At 38.4% G+C, this 23,305-nt stretch overlaps 1 protein-coding gene across 1 annotated transcript; it reads right to left on the reverse strand.

Annotated features, from left to right (window-relative positions):
- Positions 1 to 1,311: 1,311 nt before the first annotated feature.
- Positions 1,312 to 11,069, reverse strand: LOC134790210 (proteasome subunit beta type-2-like). The gene is made up of 4 exons (XM_063761045.1): positions 10,978 to 11,069; positions 3,027 to 3,220; positions 2,276 to 2,435; positions 1,312 to 1,466 (listed from the first exon to the last, which is right to left on the reverse strand). The coding sequence occupies exons 1-4, from the start codon at positions 11,027 to 11,029 to the stop codon at positions 1,330 to 1,332; spliced, it is 543 nt and encodes a 180-aa protein (XP_063617115.1). The 5' UTR covers positions 11,030 to 11,069; the 3' UTR covers positions 1,312 to 1,329.
- Positions 11,070 to 23,305: the final 12,236 nt, after the last annotated feature.

A 23,305-nucleotide genomic window follows, 5' to 3' on the forward strand; every position in this document is an offset into this window, starting at 1 on the left:
ATACTTTTACACTGGACTGTACCAAAATTATTATCATATATATTGTTTTTTAATGTTGTAGACAGTAGGACAGTACACATTACATTATCTATGAGAGCACTATGTCGCGACATGTGTACAGTTCTAAGTATACGTGATCTATGTAAATAGTTACGTCAAGGTATGGCGATAAGAGGCGGCACACGACAGACCTATTATCACCACGGTACTATCACTACATAACATAGGTATTATAGTATGTTTGGAGGTTATGAAATTATGTCTATTGTAGGAAAAATTATAGGCACAATAAAATAATTGAATTTTCTACCGATTTTGTACTTTGTCACAGTGACAATAGTATGAGGTCTCTAGCGACTTTCATATTGATTGTCACTGTGACAAGGTACGAAATAAATCGGAAATAATTTCTTCGACTATACTATTAATATCACTTAAAATCTCATAAATTTTAAACTACATAATTGAGTGACGGTACGTGTGTCATTTTTGTAATAAGAGGCTAACAAGCGACCACCAGAAGGTTTGTAAGTGCGTTGCCGATTTTGAAATGGGAGTACACTTTTTTCTTGAAGGTTTAAACTTTGAAGGTTGTATCGGTCCGGAAGTACTGCAGTGATCAGTTCATTCCTCAGTTTTAATTCCAGTAATATCACTTCAATAAATTATCTTAGTAAAATGTATTTGAAAAAAAAACGACTAAGCGGTACGCTGTGTCATAACTTCATAAGAATCCGAGAAAAAATATAACAATCGTAATTATAATGTAAATTTCAATGAAAGGTTATATTAATTATCTCTCTCGATCCAAGGCTAACGAAAGCAACAGAGCTAGTATTCGATGTTTTCAGATAAAATGGAAATAGGTGCATTAGATACTATTACGTAGAATTTTAAATAAAGAAAACGTACCTCGTCATTGTGTTTAAAAGAAACTTAATAAAATATGTACTATCAGGTACGTGAACATGGCCTGACGTTTCGAACGTGACTTTACGTTCGAAACGTCAGGCCATAAATAAGCGTAAGTTTTACGCGATTAAGTCCCGTGTTAGTTATAAAAGTGTGAGGGAAAATCGTGATATAATAATTTCATGTTTAGACCCATTACAAAAACGGTTAATAAGCATCACAAACATAATCCCGATGACCGGAAAATTATTAGGTTTATAATGTGCTTATATGCATTTTGTATGAAAGAGGGATGAAGGTGTGTGTTTTGTATGTGTTTGTATATTTTACTTTAATATCCATTATTGTAATAAAAACCTTAGCTAAGTCAAAAGAGAAAAGTAAACTGTAATACCGGAACGTATATTAAGATCCATGCTATAACGTAGGTAACTGTTTGACGCCATGTTTGGAGACCACGGACACTTGGAACTTGGGTAGTTGCACGACGAAACGCTGCTGGATCTCTTGTGTCGACAGCTTTAGTACTTCGTAGGCCTCTGCTTCTGTTAGGTCTAGTGGAAAGAGGAAATTTCTCGTACAGTCATAATCAGATATATCGGAGCTTCAGAGATGCTCGAAGATACCTGAAAAAGCACTTAAACGCCTTGATAATAGAGGCGTGTTCAGATATTTGTGAGCACCTTGGCCACTCCGATATATCTGATGACGACTGCACAGTCGGCATCAAAGACTGTACCTAATTAAGCTTAACAGAAACGTGAATTGAGCAATATTTTGCCCCAACTGGGGAAGTTCCAGTCTTTCATTGGCTCACGACTGCTCCAAGCAGTTATTTAGCCCATTAGCGCATACATCCACTTTTTGGAACCCACCATTTTTTTAATGCTGTTAGGTAGAGCTACAGTAGAAAATCAAATCTAACACGTTAACCCAGGTGTACTCAAGAGGGTACAATGGGCGCTAAAGGGTTAGGCACAGTCTGTAAGCGAGCAAACGCGAGGTTCAAATAAAATAAGAATTTTGTATCTTATGCTCATTGAAATTTTCTACGAATTTTCCTTTTTCCTCTAAGTAGATAGATTTTTCCAGTCATGGCCTATTAAGTTTGTAATTCCAAGATTAGCCAGCAGAAGTCTCTATTTTTCTACACACTAGAAACTTTTGTTTTTCCCTCATTACCTACATTACATAAACGTTAACTTACTTGGCTTATGATACCGACACATGACACCCAAAGTCAGAAGGCCAGCCAGACCGATCGCAGTGAACACGGCATTTGTAGACTCACTCCTAACTCGAGAAAATACAGCTGTTCATCTTTGCCATCATAACTGGTTAGTTCATAAATGAAACTACTAACTTTGCTTGTGGTACCGACACAGGACGCCCAAGCTCAACATTCCAGCTAGACCGATCGCTGCGAAGGGCGTCGGCAGACTAACTCCCAAGCCTTCGAGGTAGTAGAGCTGCCCACCCTCTTTTTCATCGTAGCCAGCTAAGAGGGCACCGTTGTATGTTCTCTTGGGATAGGAAAGATGATTAGTGAAGCAGATTGACTTCAGCCGGGCTAGCATATGATTGGCGCGACAGTATCTCGCGGCGAGATAGACTACCCGTCCCTCTTTGGTTAACATAGTTAGGAAAAGACGGGTAGTCTATCTCGCCACGAACCTTCTCTTCAATGAGAGGAGGCCTGTGTCGAGAGAAGAGGATTTAGTAGTAGAGTTGTGCCCAGGACCATCTTAAACTATGCTGGGGCCCCTGGGCACATAAGAATTTGGGGCCCTTTTGGAAAGTAAAGTAAGCTAATTAAACTATCATTTTTCTACTATGATCTTCTATTTATTATGGGTAATCAAATATACCGTTACTGTCTGTCCTTCGGGGCCCCCTGAGGATGGGGGCCCTGGGCACGGGCCCCGTGTGCCCTTATGGTAAAGACGGTACTGGTTGTGCCGTTCTTTAGAATGTTCTCTGCTTACTATGGGAAATATTCTTGAGCGAAAACATTCCCCATACAAAACGGAGAACTTTCTCGAGAACGGCACAACTCTAGCCGATTTAAGTACGAGGTGATGATCAATGATGACTTAACTGTTGACAGTACTTACAGATCTACGCATGGCATCAGCTAAATTCCGCCTGGCAAAGTGCGCTACAGCGTTAATGTCCAACGAGTAATTGTTCCGAATTTGGTACAAATGTATATTCCTTATGAGGTAGTGGACCAACTGCTGGGTCTCACCGTGCTCGCCGACTATAGCCATGATCATTTTGTCGTTGATTTTGAAGATCTTTTCATGTTCTAGAACAAACAAGATCATTGTTTACAATGTTTACTCAATGTGTGGCTAACGTGTGAAGTAAGGGGTATATGTTAAATTATCCGTGTCTTACGAAATTCAAAAGGGGAATCCCTCAAGGTCATGGAATATTTGTTGTATATGCAATTAGTTTTGTCCTTTTAGCTTAACGACTTAAGGGCAACTGACTTTTATATTAAAACAGACGCCGCATTGGCAATTACACTTAAAAAATTCAATATTACAAGACATTGTTTGCAAGTTGCATTCAACAAAATTTTTACTATATATAGCAACTAAGAAACGCAGTCGCGCTTCCATTTCCATACTAAATTAGTACGGGAGCGCTTAATTACCGCGAGTTGGTCATACTTAAAGTCCTACATACTCCACAAGATCCAGTATATTGAGGAAATCTCTGCATTATTCGCATACCAAGAACGGAAAGCTTGTAAATAATTTCATCTTGAAGGTTCTCAAAATTTCGCACACGTCACCGCCACTCTATCATAAATTTTACTGACTGCACAAGTGTACACCCCCGTCTCTTGTATGAATGGGCTGGTATGTATGTACACAGTACATATAAAACTGTACCTATACATATGTATATTATGTTGAATGTTTGTCCCCATAATACATCACTGACATACCTAATACACCTCCAGCGTAATTTACATACGTCCCTGGAGCATTAAAGATGATTGATCGAATGGGCCTACAGAACAGACACTACTTACGTACAAATTTTAAAGGGTTATTTATAAGATTTTGTAAGGTTAAGAGCCAACAGGAGTGGTCATTCCTCCATACAAACGTAGTCCTCGTTTTCCTCCGTGGTTTTTGAAGCTAGAGCAATGATTTTTTCAACACAGATTAATATTGTCAATATCTGTGTCGGACCGTTTTGCTTTTTTGGCTAATTGATATCAGTTTTGAATACCACGCCTCTCATTGCGGCATAGTCTATTAGGCCATTTTGGCCGTTTTTGAAGGGCTCTAGCGCCTTAAAAAACAAAAATATCAAAAAAAGCAAAACGGTCCGACACAGATATTGACAATATTAATCTGTGTTGAAAAAATCATTGCTCTAGCTTCAAAAACCACGGAGGAAAACGAGGACTACGTTTGTATGGAGGAATGACCACTCCTGTTGGCTCTTAACCTTACAAAATCTTATAAATAACCCTTTAAAATTTGTACGTAAGCTTTAAGGATATTTTTAGGACGAACGATATTTATTAACAAAGTAAGAGATTAGAAAAACGAAATCAGAACTGCTAACTTTACTGATCAATAACCAGTAGACTCAGCACGAGTTCGCCACGACAATATTTCACGGAAGAGATGGACTACGGGGCAAGTCCATATGTATAAAAATAACCAGACATCGTAAATTTTATAGCATTTTCGGTGCAGCGGAGCGGTGTTGACGGAATTGGTATAAACAATTTCAACCCTAATGATTAATTAGCGTTAATTACGTTAATATTAACCTTAATTTACCATTTCAGTGGGAATTATCTATACAGATTCCGTTAACACCACTCCGCTGCACCAAAAATGCTATAAAATTTACGATGTCTGTTAATAACCTGTCTCTCAGCGTAGAATTTTACAAGTAAAATTGCACCTTAGTACGTATGGTGTCATCGTCGTTCTTTGTAAATGCTATAAATATAATGCGATGTCTGTGGTGAAAACCCATTGTGATAATAAGCGGTATAGGAAAGGAGGTCAGATTAATATTGATGCTGGATGACACAGTGTTTACGTTTAGACATGACCTTGCACTTATGATTGATAACGTGAGTTGACGGTAATCAATAATGTCAATCGTATTTGTACACGTAGTTCGCTCAGACAGGAAAGGAAGAGCTTCACTCATTCTGTTCTACCGACCGACCGTCTGTGAGTTAAGTATTATTTCTGGTAAATAAACTATTTTTAAGTATGTAAGTGTAGTGGAAGAAATTTCTTTCGGGAAGGGACATAGACAAAGTCGTGGGCATAAGCTAGTGCTGCTAGTGCTTCTGCTTCATAATGTCTGGGTGAAACTCCATTATGTTTATGCGGTATAAGAAAGGAGGTCGAATTAATATTGACGTTGCATGAGTTTACTGTTTACCTACGTGGATAGTCATGACCTTGCACTTATGATTGATGGCATGAGTTGACGGTAATCAATGTCACTTTCTGCGAGACTATGGAAATCACAGTACGCTTGCGATGGAAATTTAAAAAGAAACATAAGTACTATTTACCTACTTACTAAAAACGTGTCATAAATATTGGGGGCCTACCCAAAATGACAATCGTGGATATGAAACGCCAATGGAATCTCAAATGGGTAATGTCGATTAAAACTTTTCCCCTTCTACTGGTGATTTTTAAATAATGTAATAAATAGAACCCGAGTAAATCTGTACATGCCGGAGAGCTAGCCACGGAAATAGGTATGCAATTTATAGAGCAACGAAATCCCCCTAGTTAGTGTGCCATACTATCAGTATTAATGAATTCGGGCGCCTGGCAGCTGGGCAGCGGTGGGTGCGGGAGTGGATGGGCAACAAAGGGGTTGTAAAATCAACTGAAGGTGTGCAATTTATAGAGCTCTTAGTTTGGTGTGATATAATAGCTAATTATGTATTTAATTCAAATATAACAATGCCAGGCGTTTTATTTGGGGGAAAAGTAGTGCCAGTGTTTGTGATTGTGTATTTTCATCACCTGGCACTACTTTTCCCCCCGCCCGGCGCCCGGATTAATTAATAATGATAGTATGGCATATTAACTAGAGGGATTTCGTTGCTCTATAAATTGCATACCTGTTGCCGTGGCTAGCTCTTAGACCATGACCTATATTGAAATCCGGAAATTCGGGAGATTGCGGGTCACTTCTGGATGAGATTTGCTCAGGACCGGGATAAGTGGCGTATTCGAAGAGACGCTCAGCAGTGGGCGATAAAAGGCTGATGATGATGATGTTAAAATACGTTTAGCTCTTTAGACTAAAGAAGTACAATATATAATATAAACAACGCTATACCTAGTATAAGACACAGACAAGACAAAACAATAAAATAGCTCATTTTAATTGCTTTCAGTGAATAAATGGGTACTTTTAATAGCAAATTTTGTAGAGAATTTCAACGAAAGAATCCCCAAAGACAAGGAAAAAGCGAACAGCAAAGGTAAAACTAAAGATAGATCGTTTCTCTTTAAGCTAAGTAGGGGAAATCGTTAAAAATCCACTAGCGGCTTCGTCTTTTACTGAGACAGTGGGACCTTTAATGAGACTTTGAGATTTTCCACGCCGTTTAAGCTGAGTACAGACAATACATGCAAGTACATACATTCATCCACCGATCACGTACCGGAAGACGCAGCGTGGGAAGGCCCCAGACTAGATGGACCGACGATCTGGTTAAAGTCGCGGGAAACCGTTTGTGGAGGGCAGCGAATGAACGTTCGCTGTGAAAATCCTTGGGGGAGGCCTTTGTCCAGTAGGACGACTTTCAGCTAAGATTATGATGATGATGATGATGATGGTGATGATGATGATGATGGTGATGATGATGATGATGAAGATGATGATGATGATGATGATGATGACATACATCATAACGACATAAGACACAAACGCCACACTGCAGGCTAGCATACACTGGGCCCAAGACAGAGCGGCCTGAAGAGCACTGGTGAAGAGTGTCCTCATTCGTCACATCCCTCAGCCATGAGGATACGACAAGGAATAAGAGATCATAATGTGATAACCTGATCATGACAGCGTAAATACCTATCAACAGTTTCGGCGTGGTGACAAAAAATATCAAGCAAAGCAACATATGCTTGCAGGCAGGGTCCCTCACAATGATCGGAACTAACCCACATTTTGTGTGCGTTGTCCAAATCTAGTACCAACGGAAACTTTCCAAAAGTGCAATACATGTCAATATCTCAAAACCTTCTTAATTTTTCCTACAGCACAGAATAAGTAATAGTACTACCTTACAGAAAGGACACTTCCTACAAAACCGAAGTTTGACAGCGATTCAGGGTCGAATCATTATATCCCTTTCTAACTTATGTCACTATCCGTTTCGGCTATTTAGGGTTGTCACAATTCAAGTGATTACCTTATCTGTGGTCGTGCACGCAAAAGGACGTCAAGTGCCATAACCCTAATAATTGCTCGGAGCAATGTTGAGCCGAACGGAGTCGAGTTTGCCCGAAGTCAGGAGTGTCGTCCCACTGCCTATGGGAAGCTTTTTAAAATAAAAATTCGGTCTACAACTACCCTAACCCTCTCGACACAGTGCAGGGGAAGATGGATCGGTTAATTTCTCATCTAGCTGTCTGGTGACGATTAAACACAGACCCTGATTTCAGACAATTCTACACAGCTGAGTAGCTAATTTATTACTTGGTTGTGTTATGCCAACTTTATTAAATCATTACCATACGATACCTATAGATGCCTGGGCGCCTAGCCTAGAAAACGCCATTCGAGACTTAAATAATGTAATAAATAACGCGGGTTTTCGTAGCATCCGTCATTCCGATACATTTTTAGGGTTCCGTAGCCAAATGGCAAAAAACGGAACCCTTATGAATTCGTCATGTCTGTCTGTCTGTCCGTGTATGTCACAGTCACTTTTTTCCGAAACTATAACAACTATACTGTTGAAACTTGGTAAGTAGATGTATTCTGTGAACCGCATTAAGATTTTCACACAAAAATAGAAAAAAAAACCATAAATTTTGGGGGTTCCCCATACTTACCTTAGAACTGAAACTCAATTTTTTTTTCCATTAAACCCATACGTTTGGGGTATCTAAGATAGGTAGGTCTTCAAAAATGATATTGAGGTTTCTAATAAATTGTTTTGAAAATTGGTTTGAACGAGATCTATTAGTAAGTAGTGTTTTTTTTAATACGTCATAAATCGTAAACCGCAATTTTATTATGTTATTTGCTGGTGCAGAACCCTTCATGGGCGAGTCCGACTCGCACTTGGCTTGGCACGCTTTTTTCTTTTAGTTTGATGTTTGTCATCTTGGCTAGGCCCACGAAGTCCGCTTAACTAATTCCAAAAATTGACATAGACACTAATATATCTTCACACATCAGTGGCAAACAAGAATAGACGCCACCTGATGAAAAGAGGTTACCCTGCCTATGGACGTGTGCAACTGCAGAGATGTCTCATGCTCTTTATCGACCCTTTAAAATTTAGACACAATTTTAGAAGTGAAAACTTCTTTAGCGGCGATGTGCCATTTTTGAGGTGGGGAAAAAATGTTCAACTCGAGACAGCGTAACTCGAGACAGCGTAAGGCGTAAGGCGTAAGGCGTATGGCGTAAGGCGTAAGGCGTAAGGTGTAAGGCGTAAGGCGTAAGGCGTTAAGGCGTAAGGCGTAAGGCGTATGGCGTAAGGCGTAAGGCGTAAGGCGTATGGCGTATGGCGTAAGGCGTAAGGCGTATGGCGTAAGGCGTAAGGCGTATGGCGTAAGGCGTAAGGCGTATGGCGTAAGGCGTAAGGCGTAAGGTGTAAGGCGTAAGGCGTAAGGCGTAAGGCGTATGGCGTAAGGCGTAAGGCGTATGGCGTAAGGCGTAAGGCGTATGGCGTAAGGCGTAAGGCGTAAGGTGTAAGGCGTAAGGCGTAAGGCGTTAAGGCGTAAGGCGTAAGGCGTAACCCTCTCTATCTACCGCGCGGCGAAAATGTATGCCTGAGCCCTCTGTTTCGTTTAGGCGGCGCAGGGCGCTTGCGTGACGTCATGTCACATGTGTGACGGACAATGTCATTGTTTTTTTTATTTAAATGCCATCTAGTGAGTTTCCCTCAAACTGGTATTAGTATAACTGTAGTACTCACAGTGATGTGCTTAGGGGTTTCAAGTAATGCGACGATATAACGCTTATAGATGGCGTTAACCTCAATTATACATAGTGCTGCAGACATTTTGCACTATATGGCGCTGTTATTAATATTTTGAGTTACAATGTCGTTGAGTTTTCACTTCTGCCGGCACTCCCGGAGTGCAACCCGTTGTTTCTTTAAGTACCCCGTGCTGTAGTTTTTTGGGAAGCGGAAGAGCTAAAAAGTTAGTATTAGGTCTGAGTGAAAAATAATCTCAGGTTAGACGAGATGCGTAGATCATTATTCTTTATCAGGACGGGAACTAGGAAAACTGCCAGGGCTAGGCGAGAAAAATTCCATCCATAGCGGCAAATACAACACCAGATATTACTTAATATGTATAGGAGCCGTGCCAAGATTCCGTTCAGTGAATCCAGTCAGCAACACGTGTTACAAACCCGATCAGAACTATTATTGCTTTCTGATATTAACTTGTGTGGCCGAATATATACTTGGGCATATCTATTTAAAGTTGTACCAGCGCCCACACTGTTAACTGTGCATCGGTGGAAATAAGGGCCACTGATTGACAGTTAACAGTGTTGCTGTTTGTACCTCCAAGTTTCGTTTAAGAATTGCGAATTTTTGTATTTTTTTTCTACACAGAACCACGTGCTCTTTCTATTGTCCCGGTTTTTTTTGGTCGGGATACGTTTTCAACACAACCTTCTAACACAACGACAAACAAAAAAAACAATGGGTTGCGGGAGTCCTGACAGAAGTGAAAACTCAATGACTAGTCCAAAATGTCTGCAGCACTATGTATAATTGACCCATCCTCCTTTCTATTGAAAAACTTTAGTTCCGAAATTGCTGGTCAGTGAGCTTGTTTAAAATTCGAAATTCAAATTTGTAGCGTTAATTGTTTAAAATTCGAATAGAAATTGTAAAGTTACCTTGCAGACCTCGCATCTAAATATAATTGGTCATGATATTTTGAGTTTTATTCACCAGTACTAGAGTTCACTTTTATTAGCGATTTCATCAAGATGTAGCTTTATTGAATTATATTTGAGTGATATAAAGTTAGAATGTAACTGTGAGATCCTCGTATTTCAACCCGTACAAGATTAGAACCTTTTTCATATAATGTCATTGAGTTTTTCTTTATTGATTTAAATGCCATCTAAATAAGTGGCCATCTAAACCTTACGGTCACGTGACCGCGTTACGCTGTCTCGAGTTTATATTTTTTCCCCACCTCAAAAAGTGCCCAGCGCCGCTTAAAAAGTTTTCACTTCAAAAATTATGACGTTGTGGACACTTTTCTTTCGTATTAGGATCAAAAAGCTTACTGTGATTCTGAGTGGAAATTATGAGAGTCTGATACACTGAGTGGAATAAATATTAAATTAGGGGACTCAAAGAACTTAAAATATTAAGAGTAGAGTCCGTCTCAAGCTTCGATTGTTAAGTTTACTCTGCACCGACCATGCACGTGCAGTGACAAAGTGTTGAGTGCCACTAAATGACTATAAACGATACATTTTTCACTGAAATGTCACTTACAATTTGGCAATTCGTCATTCTGACCCCGTAAATATATGCAGAGCTTTCTTGGTCCGATAATATAGTAAATAAATAGCACGTTGGTGTTAGCGGGGTTTTGAACGTGCCCTAACTGACAGCATATGTCATCGGCCCACTCTGTGACGATGGTTACCCGCGAGAATGACGGTAGCGTCGGTGAGTGTATAGTATAGCTACCCAAAATTTTTGTTCCCCAATATTATTTGTTCCATTCGCGTCTCAGCATTATCGTACATATTCAGTCCAAGAATAAACCGTTTACTCAAGACCTAGTGCGTTTCCCTGTTATTAGTAGATATACTTACCATCAGTCATCACAATTATGCTGTTGATGATCATCTGGTCAGCGGCAATCATTGCAAAGTCATTGCATTTCAGTCCCAGTATACACTGCAGTTCCATGAATAAAACTTAGCTATAAAATAAATATATCGAAAATAATAAAATATATTAAAAATGACAGCACAATGAAAAACTGTGTTGGTTAAAATGTCACGTATTTTCTTCGTTTATTCGTCAACGTTTTTACTATTATGCTAGAGTAGAGGGAGGTTTAATATACTTAATGTCAATGATCACCAGTTGATCACCAGTGATCGGACAAATCATCGGAAAACCATCAGAAATCATTTATTCTCATATTATGTACACAGTATCTTTATAAAATTTCCAGATCATACTCAAAAACTGCATTTCAAAATTGTTAAAAAAATTGTATCATGTTCCATTATATACTATATTTATTTTTGCGATAAATTGTCCGAACTCTGATGATCACTTCAATTTCTTCGATATAATAGCTATGTAGCTATTATATCGAAGAAATTGTTTTGTGTGGTCCAAATGACAAAAACTGCAGTTTCGTCATATCCGTCTGACCGTATATCATCTCAGCCATTTTAAAACTTAAAAAAAATAGGCAGGTAGTTTAATAAATACTTTCAATTTCCACGGACATAAGCAGTATGAGAAACGGAGTGGTCATTAACAGGCGTTCCCCTCTGTCGAAAATAGGCGGCCAAAGGTCAACCACATGTATGGACTGACGTTTATCTGACATGGCTATGTTTACGTTACATTTGATGCGCCCCTCCCCCGCAAAAAACGGCAGACTATTTTGTACCGAAAATTATAGACATGGCGTCTCCGTTTCTCCTCTAAGAGTATGAGCCATTATTTAATGACTTTTTCCAAAAATACTTATATTTATGTAAAAGGACTACTTACGTAAGTGCCGCGAAGTGCCTCAGTGGTATGTAACGTTTCAATATATGTACATGGCCCGACACGAACTTGGCCGGTTTTTCTCACGCCAGCTTCTTTAATGCATGCAGTACTCAACACAAATAATTATAACTAGAAAAGCAATAGTTGACAGGTTCACGCAATTAAATGACTTTCTAACGGAGTCATCATACAATAATCATCACTTTTAGCTGTCATATTGTAAACTTTATTTCAAAGGCATACGATCCACCAGTGTTCAGTTTACAGTTTACTCCTAGTGCAATAATCATCTCAAATTGCAGAGACATCAACATGTTTTGTAGAAGTAGGCACCTACTTATGAAGTGTAATAAGGAAACATTATACAAACAGCAACACTCTTAAGGCCTGTGTACACTGGCTGCGTGTGCGTGACGTGCGCGTGCGGCGTTGTAGTATACAGATCTTTATGAGAGACGTCACACCGCTTGTGTGACGTGTGCGTGGCTCCAACATTTTAGCGCACGCGCACGTGCACGTCACGCACACGCAACCCGGTGTGACAGGCCGTCCAGTCACCTGCAATATTATATTACACAACGAAGGCCGTAAAAATATCTGACACGATCTTATTTGTAGAGCCATACGAGCGTGTCATATATTTTTGCGGCCTTCGATGAGTAACGTATTATTGCAGGTGACTGTCCATCGGTGGATCTTATGCCTTTTGTAATAAGGTTTACGAACTGTCAGATAACAGCGTGGGCGATGGTACAGTAAGCATCAATTGTAGCGGATGAAATAACACTAAAGTTTAGTTTAGTTTAGTTTATTTATTTCATAATGATAAATTACAGTATAAATTATTCTTACATTAATCTATATATGAATTTACATTATGATCGTCAATAATTTAGCATGCAAACGTAATTATAAAATGTCAACAATGATAATCAAATTACAAATTATGAAAACTAACAATTTATAATTTAAAAAGAAATTTAGAACTATCGTCAAATTGAAAAATAAAAAATAAAAAAACTCAATAAATAACAGAATACATGTCTAATATCTCATAATGATCGTCATACTAAAACTAAGAGCGGTACCTAATCATAGGTAATAACTAGTAATAAGTTCAGAACGAATGTCAAATAAAATCAATTTTACATAAGCTAAGTATAATGTCAACAGTTAAAGTATCTGCCGCTGAGTTATTTGTTTCTGTCGCACTATTAATATCTTCTTCCTTGTCGTATCCTCATGGTTGAGGGACGTGACGAATGTGGACATTTTTCACCAGTGCTCTCCAAGCCGCTCTGACTTGTGCCCAGTGCATGCTAGCCTGCAATGTGGTGTTTGTTTCTGACGTTATTCTGTCCGCACAACGCGTGGCCATACGTCCAGCCCTACGCTTCCGTAACACGTTAACGATAACGATTTGTTTCGTTTTCTGCAATCTATTGTCATCTTGGCTACCTAAAACAAGTCTAGACTTGTAGATGTTAATCAAGATTATTCGCCAGTTCATCATCACCGCAATGTTCCCAACATTGTGCATTCTAGTGCACTTGCGGTCGCGTGAGAATTAGGATCAACTGATAACCCTATCTGTCTCTGTGCTAACGTTACTTGGATTATTTTATAGTTAGGGAGATTCTGATGGATTAGTGTTGGTAAAGAGCAAACCCCGTTATCAATGCAATACATTGAAGAGCAAGGTTGGCATAATGTAAGTATCTACCGTAGGGAACCCTAACTTCGCCGTTAATGCCCCACTTCGCCCAAGTAAAATATTAATATAGGTAATAATTTTACCAAAAAACAGATTCAATGCATTCACAATAAAATTAGCTGCGTCAAAATAGTGCAAAAAAATCTATCCTTTCCACCCGTTGTGTTGAATATGCCCAATTGCCCATGAATCCCATAATACAATTTTATCGTGGATTTACGATAGTTATGATTTAATGCTAAGTTATGGCGAAGTTATGTGCAATAACCTCCCAAGCCTTAAAGTCATTTTTGCAATTTTGAATTCGTAACCTGCTTTTATTCCATATATAGATGGTCAAGCAAATCTTGTCAGTAGAATAAGGCGCGCAATTCAAATTTTCTATGAGACGATATCCCTTCGCGCCTACATTTCATAAATTTGCCGCCTTTTTCTACTGACAAGATCTGCTTGACCAACTTTAGTTCAAAATTCGAGGTAAAGCCCTTTTAAAAGGATACGTAGACCCAAGGCTAAGGCGAATTTAGGGTACCGTATTTTTGCCACCTGAATTTTCAATGAACTGCAACATAGATAACATTGATAAGGGTATGCTAACAAGTAGGTATGTCAAAAGTGACGCATGGCAAAAACTTGTAGACGATATAGTCATCATATTGTTTACAAGTGAAGTTTGATACGATATAGTGTTATATACGTTATTTTTGTTCGCAGATAAGTGACAAAGTGACTAACGGCGAGTGAAATAACACTTTAAGCGCAAAATGCCGGATACCCTGTTCTTGTCCACGGGCGTGAGCTTGGGACTGCTGGCTGGAATCGTTTCTGGAGTATGCTACATCTTCACAAATGGACTTACGTGGCCAAAGCAAGTATTTTCCTGTATTTGTTTAGCCTCTTTTAGCCTGTTATAAATAGTGTCTGTTCGGAAAGAGAAGAGTCGTGGAATGTATTGGGCCCCATACATTCGACGACTCTTCTCTTTCCGCACAGACTCTACAAGGTAGAGTAACAGATAGACCAAGGTAAGTAGCAGGAGTTCAATCTTAAGACTGCGTTTTAACACTAGAGATCAAACCTAGCATTTTGATTCGATCATGATTCATGATCACGTTTTATAAGTTTAAAATGCCGTCCTATGACGCTCTGTGGAAAGTTATGAAAACTAGCGCTTTCGATTTCACTCCATCTAATACAGCGCATAGCCAACAGATGGTGTGAATATCAACACTGAAACCTCTGTTTTCTTTATAGCCTTATACCGGTAGATGGTGTTACGAACCTCTTTATATTGTTTTAACGGACACGAAATTTTTGATACCTAAATGGCATTTGTCTACGTTTGTGACCTATTTTATAAATATACATAGGTATTCAACAAATATAAAAGAACAGCCATTTATTCTTACATGACATAAAATAACATTTAAGACGCAGTCCCCACCCCAGTATTAATAACGCCTCACTGTCAAAATATTAGGGACAATGCATACGTATATTTACGATTGAATGATTTCTGCGGAAAATATTATATTTGCAGCATTTGTATATTTCACAATACTAATGCGAAATATTTCAGTTACCTCCTTTTTGCTGACAATGCGTTCTATATTAAAAGTGAATAGAAAAGATACCTACCAGTGGCGGCGCGTCCATAAAAGCCGATTCCCACCGGCTTGCCTGTTTTTGCACATTTGAGCAGAGTTGTAAAGGAAATATGTAAGACAAATTGGCCCCGGCTTGCCTATGGATATGTTTGATGCGCTGCCACTGATACCTAATCAATTATTTTACTTGGTAAACGCATCACAATTGATAATTCTCGACATTTATAACTGTTCTACAAATTATCATAATTTTATAGCACTATTTCCGCACTATAGCACTCGCTCCAAAGGAAATATTAAAAGCGCAAACACAACAAAAATGCAGATTAATTCCTTGAAATTTTACAATTACCCACTAATATATTCATACAAAATTGACCGTCAGATACTATCCAACGTTTCGTCACATCCGTAGTCATACGATTTACAACAAAAGAATTCAGTAGATAATCGGACGTCAACCGTGACTACCACACCAAAACAATTTCGCCTATGGGGACCCGCTCACTTAATGATGACATATAGGTTAGTTTTAATCGAACAACGGAATTCATGAAAATAACTTTCACAACCTCGTATCTCTCCCAAAATATGAACTTGGAATTAGAACCTTCACACAATATAATTAAGCTGAAAGTCCAAACGCTCGCGAAGTGTTGATGCGACTTTGATAATTAATCGATAGGCCGTATCGGCCATATGTTTCGGTACATCGACCACCTGTGTCAAAAGGGGAGTTTTTGAATGTGTCACAAACTTTACGAATACTGTGGCGAAAACAGGAACTAAAAGCGTCACATACAAATTTACATAAAGCGCGCGATAGCAACGCCTTCACTGACTGCAAAGTTAACTTGGCGCTGTAATAAACCGTCAGTCGGTTCGCGCCAATCGTAATTTCGAACGCATTTTTGGTGGCCATTTTTAAATTACATAGTTTATTTTTAAATAGTTGGACCTTGGCATTTTAGTTTCCGTGTGTGTTGTGTTTTGTGTTTGTTTTTGTGTTTTTGGATTTAGATAATTCGGATTGTTGATTTAAAGGTAGGTCCTTATTTGGATTTTGTACACTTTTGCCTTTAAAAAGTGGTAGATATTTTTTCATACTAGGTATATGTATGTCTGTTGTCTGCATAAAATTAATAATGTTGAAAAACGCAACTTTTTTCAAACAGTAGACACTTTCTGAAACTCACATTTTGTGATCAACTTACGATACTTAACTACGGAAAATGTGCTTGTACGAAATCTCACTCACAAAATGCGAATTTTATTCGTTTTAATTTTTGCCGGGCGGCGGTTCAGGGTTCGGTTCCAACCGTAATCGAAGAGTCAGTTTCACCCAAAACTAGGGCAAAACCGAACCTTCGGCCGAAACATTTTTTTTATGGTGGAACCTTCCGAAACCGAAACCGAAACGAAAGCTTCGGTCGGACATTATATAATTACGAGTATTATAGATATTCTGCTGAAACTGGGTTTGTCTTACAGCGTTCAAATATCGAAAAAACCGGACAAGTGCGAGGCGGACTCGCCCACCGACGGTTCCGTACTTTTTAGTGTTTATTGTTATAGCGGCAACAGAAATACATCATCTGTGAAAATTTTAACTCTCTAGCTATCACGGTTCATGAGACACAACCTGGTGACAGACAGACAGTGGAGTCTTAGTAATAGGGTCCCTTATTGACCCTTTTACGGAACCCTAAAAACGGTCGACATACTCGTTAAAATGTCGCATTGATTAGGAGCCATCATCTAACAGCATTAATAGCAACAATGAAGACAGAGCGGTGAATACCTACGTAACAGCGTTTTGCAACGTCCACGCTGCAACGGTCGTTGTCCAAAAACTAAGCCCCAATATCTCAATCTGCATTCCTATTGGATGCAGAATACAAGTGAATCAGTGTTTATATATCTGGTTGTAAATAGAACCCGATTTCCACCGGCTTACCTGGTTTTCAAACATTTTAGCGCTTTTTCTAGCGCTCACGAAGAAAAGTAGAGCCAATATATTTCTGGCTTGCTTACAAAAAAAAATGTCTACGCAAAAATATGGGTAGGCATAAATAACTGTAACTGAACAGTATAATGTGGTATTTAACTGGGGAGAAGAGGGACAATATTACAAAGTTTTTTTTCTATGAGCTAAAATAGCTATAAGTATGTAGTTGATAAAATGAACCAGATTCAAAATATTGTGACAGTCGCATTGAAAATAATGGTCTAGATGGCAAGTTTCTATTAGTGGTATGAATCGATCAGATTTGTTTTGAGGATGAAATGTCCTTTAAGGGACCCGATACAAAAGCAATACAAAATTAAGAAATGACAGTCATACCTAGCTTAATAATATCGGAGTTATATATATCTTTGATAATATAATCCTAATCGTACCTACTTTACGCGCGAAACGCCCCCTAGTCCCCTAGGTAGGTACTTTATTGCGACGTCACGGTCAAGTAAAAGCAGTCTTGTAGCAGTAAAAATTGGGATTTTTACGGTGATACATAGTTGCTGTACAATATATTTTCTAACACCATTCAAAATGTCTAATGATGGCGGTAAAATGTTATTGAATATAGCTGGACTTTCAACTTGCCATCGCTTGGTAAGCGATTGCAATATAATCTCAGATCTCAGTTACCGGTGCAGATGCAATCGTCACCGCGTCAAAATCTATTCCGACACCGAAAAGATGTTATTTAAGAGTCACAAGAACCTAATCGCCGCACATAATATCTTGGTAGGTACTCATACTATTAATTTGTAGTACAAAGAAATCATATCTAATACGATGTAGTGCATAATTTTATTGCTTTCCATCGTAATTTCTCGGAAACGTTCGTATTTGTCATGCTACTTCAGTCAACCTCAATAATTTTTGTGCATCGAGACTGACTGAAATAGCAAAACACGTTCGTACGTTTCAGTGAAAATACGATGGAAATAGTTATTTGTACAACAAGAGATCAAAGTTTGATATTTCTTCGAGTGCTTATTTTGAGTCCCGTGCAAGCGAAAGATTCTATAATAGATTCACGAGCGTAGCGAGTGAATCTAATTTAGAATCTTGAGCGTAGTAAGGGATTCAAAAGCGCACGAGATGTAAATAAGTTTGATCTCGTGTAGTACACAAAATTTTTCACCCTAAGCAGTGAGAACATACCTAGAGGGACAGAGATAATAGAACCCAAGTATATCGAACTTGTATTAGACCCCGCATGTTGAAATGACATTTGACAATAAAGGTCACTTGAATGTCATTTTGTCTCACTCAGTGAGCAAAATCGCATTTTGCTCACTGAGTAAGACACACTCAGTGAGCAAAATGCGACTTTGCTCACTGAGTGAGACAAAATGACTCAGTGAGCAAAATCGCATTTTGCTCACTGTTTTTAAGAAGCAAAGTACCCTTGTTCGAGCTGCTGAGGTGAAAATAATTATGCCCTACATCTGTAGAAGTTTTACATACAAAGCTTTACATTACGTTAATGTTCGTGCAAAGTTTAATGTAATTTAAGCATGTGGTTTAAAATGGGAGCATGTAACTTAGATTGTATTTAAAGAAGAAGAAGAAGAAGAAGACATTTATTGTAAAAAAAAAACCTTCTACATACAGCATCACTTCAGCGCTTCAGCTACTTCAAAGGAGAGCGGATTTTAGCAGGGCGATTGAATGACTCTTAACTGCGTATACTGGACGTGACATCGGTTCGGTTCGTCAGTTAACTGACTCGGTTAGATTATACCGTTGTCAGGTGAAATCGGAAATGTCGCTATTAGACAACAATGTCGCATCGCAGCTATTTGATGTAAATTATTAACTTATATAAGCCAAACTTGTTTTTGTTGACATTTTTTTGTTCCCAAAACATGTGACGTTACGATTACTTATAGAGTGCATAAATACGTAAACCTTTAATTAAAATAATTTGTACACAAACGTTACTAAACCCCATGCGATTAGATTACATTAGTTTTAAAACTAAACCAGGTTAATAAACTAAATGTGTAATATTCTTCGATGATTTTTCCATAGTAAATGTAATAAGCGACATGATAAAGTCTATGGAAACGGGCCCTTTTGAATGTAGTGTCAAAGTGTGACGTCAGAATAATGAACGCGGACCGTGACGCGAGCGTATTGGCGGACAAAAAATAGAATACAGAATGTCTAGCGGCAGATTTGCGATTTCAAATTTAGAGTACAATAGGATTTAAATTATGTTTTATAGTATAAAAATAGTAAAAAGGTGCAGCCGAAACTAAAACAGCTATTTTCTGCACCAATACTGAAGTATTCCTCGGGCTGTGCAAACGCATTTTATTTTGTGTATTAGAACTTTATCTTCGGCGTTAGCCTTTTGGACGCCAATGACCGATATATCCGCACCGCAGGTCCAACGCCAAAGACGGATTAATCGGTCACAGACCACAGAGCAACATAGACCTACGTGCATATGCATAATTGCATAAAGTTCAATTTCAGTTTTGACACTTCGGTGACGTGGCGTCCGAGTAACAGCTTTTGTGTTTGACACGGCGTCGAAAAGGTTAAAAGGACATGGTTATTTTTCTGGGCATATTTTTGACCATTTGTTACATGAAATAAACTCCCTTGTATGCAAATCCTCAGTAAATTCGCGTTTGTACTCGACAATGGTAGGCAACTTCATGGAATGCTCCTGTTTCCTGGTTGGTCCGTTATTTTGCAACTTAGTGTACTGTAATGTAATGGCTCCTCTTCACGTTGGGCCAACGCCAACGCCAACGACGCATTTATGCGTTAGAGGGAGCAAGTGATATTGCTATCTAATTCTACCGCATGGCTGCGTCCCTCGTTGGCGTTGGCGTTGGCCCAACGTGAAGAGGAGCCTTAACGCATAAATGCGTCCCTCGTTGGCGTTGGCGTTGGCCCAACGTGAAGAGGAGCCATAATACCTAGCCTGTACAAACAGCAACACCCTTAACTGACCATGGATAGACCTTACGCCTTTAGTAATAAGGTTTACGAACTGTCAGTTAACAGTGTGGGCGATGGTTGGTACCAGTCAGCTGATTCGCGGCTATTAGACAATTTAAACATAGTTTCACGCCTCGAAATAAGAAGCCATTGTGCCGACGAAAGTGAAGTTTCTTCCTAACTAACTAACTGCCAACTAATTAATGTAATTATAATTACTTACACTAATAATGAGCGTTAAGTTTTTGTCCGAGTAACAAAAGAAGGGTAACTTATGTTTTTCAGTATGAAAAGTAAATTTCAATACTTCGCTAGATGTGTTCTTCTTACTGATGTGACGCCAGAAAGTTTCCAAAATGGCAATATTTCCACATGGAAATATTTCGGAAACTTCTCATTGTTTTGTCATGTGAATTTATTTTTATATCGCCATAATAAAAGTTGGCCTTGTTTGCTGTGAAATTTTCCTGAAATAATAATAAAAATACGAATAATATTGATTTGAAATAAAAAACCTTTTTAACATAATTATATCAATATCCTGTGCTGTGGCCCCACACTAGGCTATGCCTGTCACGTGGCAGCTGGTTTCCCAATTCGTAGGCTAAAGGTTAAGAATTAAACCTGCACATCAGGTTTACCTTGCCTACACACTTACACAGGTTAGGCATACCTGCATTTTTTTTTATTTTTACTATTTATAAATTTTAAATAATTAATAATTATTATGCCTCGATGTGACGATTGCATCTAGTATTCGATCGTGCGTGGTTCGTTAGTCAAGGCACGTGTCGTGCCCATATCCTCGTGCCATCCGGTGTGTCAGGAAGTATCGTGAGTCACTTTTTATGGACACAAACTATCCTTAGCGAATATTTTATCGGGAATCGAGAGTTTTCAAGAAGCGTTTTTAGTTTAGTTTTTTGTTGAAAGTTGGGAAATTAATAAAACTACAACTAAAACGTCTGCTGTTCGCGAAATACTCAAAAAAGAAACCATCTCATTTTTATCGCTGATTTTCCTAATATATTTTCGCATGGCCTACACAGTCACCAAACCTGTTTTCAAAACAGCAATGCATAATAACATTAATAACAAATAACAAACAATAACAATATTTTTATTGACAGTAAAAGTAAAAAATAAATCGTCTGCAATAGACGGAAAGGCCTGTAATGATGATGATGATGATGATTTTCCTAATTTAATAAAACTTTAGTAATAAAATGCAACTAATTTCAAATGCGAGTAAGTACCTATAATCCTATAATCTCAAATATTATTACATCAGGATATCATTCAGGACATTTCAACCTTCCAAAAAAGAGCGCTCTTCCATCTTAAAACCCGACAACGCAACTTGCAACTCTTTTGCTGTTGCAGGTGTCCGTAGGCTATGATAACTGCTTATCATCAGGCGATTTGTCTGCTCGTTTTTAGTGCGACATAAAATAGTAGAAATGACATAAAATGTAACCAAAAAAAATCCATCCATACTAAATTGTTGCCATGTGTAAGCATTTTACGTCAAAAATGTGACAGTTACGTAGGAAGTGGCGCCCTCAATAATTGTCAACTATTTCTTGTCGGAATATACAGTTTGTCAAAGGACTGTCTCATTTCAATCATAGACAGAGAGAGTCATACTATCTTTGTCCTACACTAGTACTAACACCCAAAAGAAAAGGATGATTATAGTTTTCCTGGTTCTTACTGACTGACAAATTGGTTTGACCAACTATATCTCGTATATCGTAAAGAAAAACACTATCACATCAGAATCAGATTTGTAAAGCTCATAACGCCGCGCAGCTAAACAATTGAAACGTGTATGTGACCACCGCAACCATACTGAGCCACCGGAAGGTAAACAAACTCCCTTTGTGATAGCTATTCAGCTGACGTAACACGTAACAACTAAGTACAGTCACAATCAAATAGATAGTGACGGCCAGAGTGACCAAATACATCGTAACACACCTTAATTACCCTATAGTTAATTTATTAGCATTAGAAAAAGACTACGCGAAATTGACGTGTATTTAATTGAAAAATGCTTTTTAAAAATCATTAACGATTACTTATGAAAGCAACAGAATGTAAATAATCGTATATGATTCATAATTGTTACATATTTGCCGTGACTTATTTTTCAAAAGTGTTTTTCAATAAAAAGACACGTCTTGATTTTTTAATGCTAAGATAAACGATCTATAGTATGAATTCAATATACGCGATATAATCCGTTTCAATAGTTTTATTACACCTTAATTATATACCCTAGAAATAAGGATGTGTGATGACAGGAGTTATAGGTAAATACCTAACTGATTTATAGCCCTATGTCGTATCAATGCATGCAACCATGTTCATGATTTACTAACAACAATGTGCTTAATTACACCAAAGTGCTCACCTCATCTAATTAGTCCTCAATACATCAATCGCCGAACATAATTAGAATAATTATATCCATTTGAGATGGCACGCTACAATAGCGCCTAAGGGGTCATCCATTAATTTTATTACATCACACGTTTAGGGGGGGGAGGGGGTCAAGGAAATGTGACATGTTGTGACAGGGGTGAGGGGGGGTCACAAACTTTGTGACGTCACTTTGACTTATTTAAATTGTTAAATTTGCTGTACAGTTAAATAACAAGTTTTTGGAACGATAATCATTTTTTTATTCGTTTAATTTTCTCTCCTTATGAGTTTTGGGTTATAAAATTACTAATATTTCTTTTTAGGGTTCCGTACCCAAAGGGTAAAACGGGACCCTATTACTAAGACTTCGCTGTCCGTCCGTCCGTCCGTCCGTCCGTCCGTCCGTCCGTCCGTCCGTCTGTCACCAGGCTGTATCTCACGAACCGTGATAGCTAGACAGTTGAAATTTTCACAGATGATGTATTTCTGTTGCCGCTATAACAACAAATACTAAAAACAGAATAAAATAAAGATTTAAATGGGGCTCCCATACAACAAACGTGATTTTTGACCAAAGTTAAGCAACGTCGGGAGTGGTCAGTACTTGGATGGGTGACCGTTTTTTTTTTGCTTTTTTTTTGTTTTTTTTTTTTTTATAGCAATGAATCGAGAACATTAACGATACGCAC

Source organism: Cydia splendana, chromosome 4 (assembly GCF_910591565.1).
Source record: "Cydia splendana chromosome 4, ilCydSple1.2, whole genome shotgun sequence".
In the NCBI taxonomy this organism is placed as follows: domain Eukaryota; kingdom Metazoa; phylum Arthropoda; class Insecta; order Lepidoptera; family Tortricidae; genus Cydia; species Cydia splendana.

Bases quoted from the DNA above. Each gene is read 5' to 3' on its own strand.
- LOC134790210 (XM_063761045.1), bottom strand. From the start codon at position 11,029: ATGATTGCCGCTGACCAGATGATCATCAACAGCATAATTGTGATGACT. The intron at 2,436-3,026 runs GTAAGTACTGTC...TCCTATCCCAAG, and splicing joins CTGATGCCATGCGTAGATCT to AGAACATACAACGGTGCCCT. The intron at 1,467-2,275 runs GTTAGTAGTTTC...TCTTTCCACTAG, and splicing joins GTGTCGGTACCACAAGCAAA to ACCTAACAGAAGCAGAGGCC.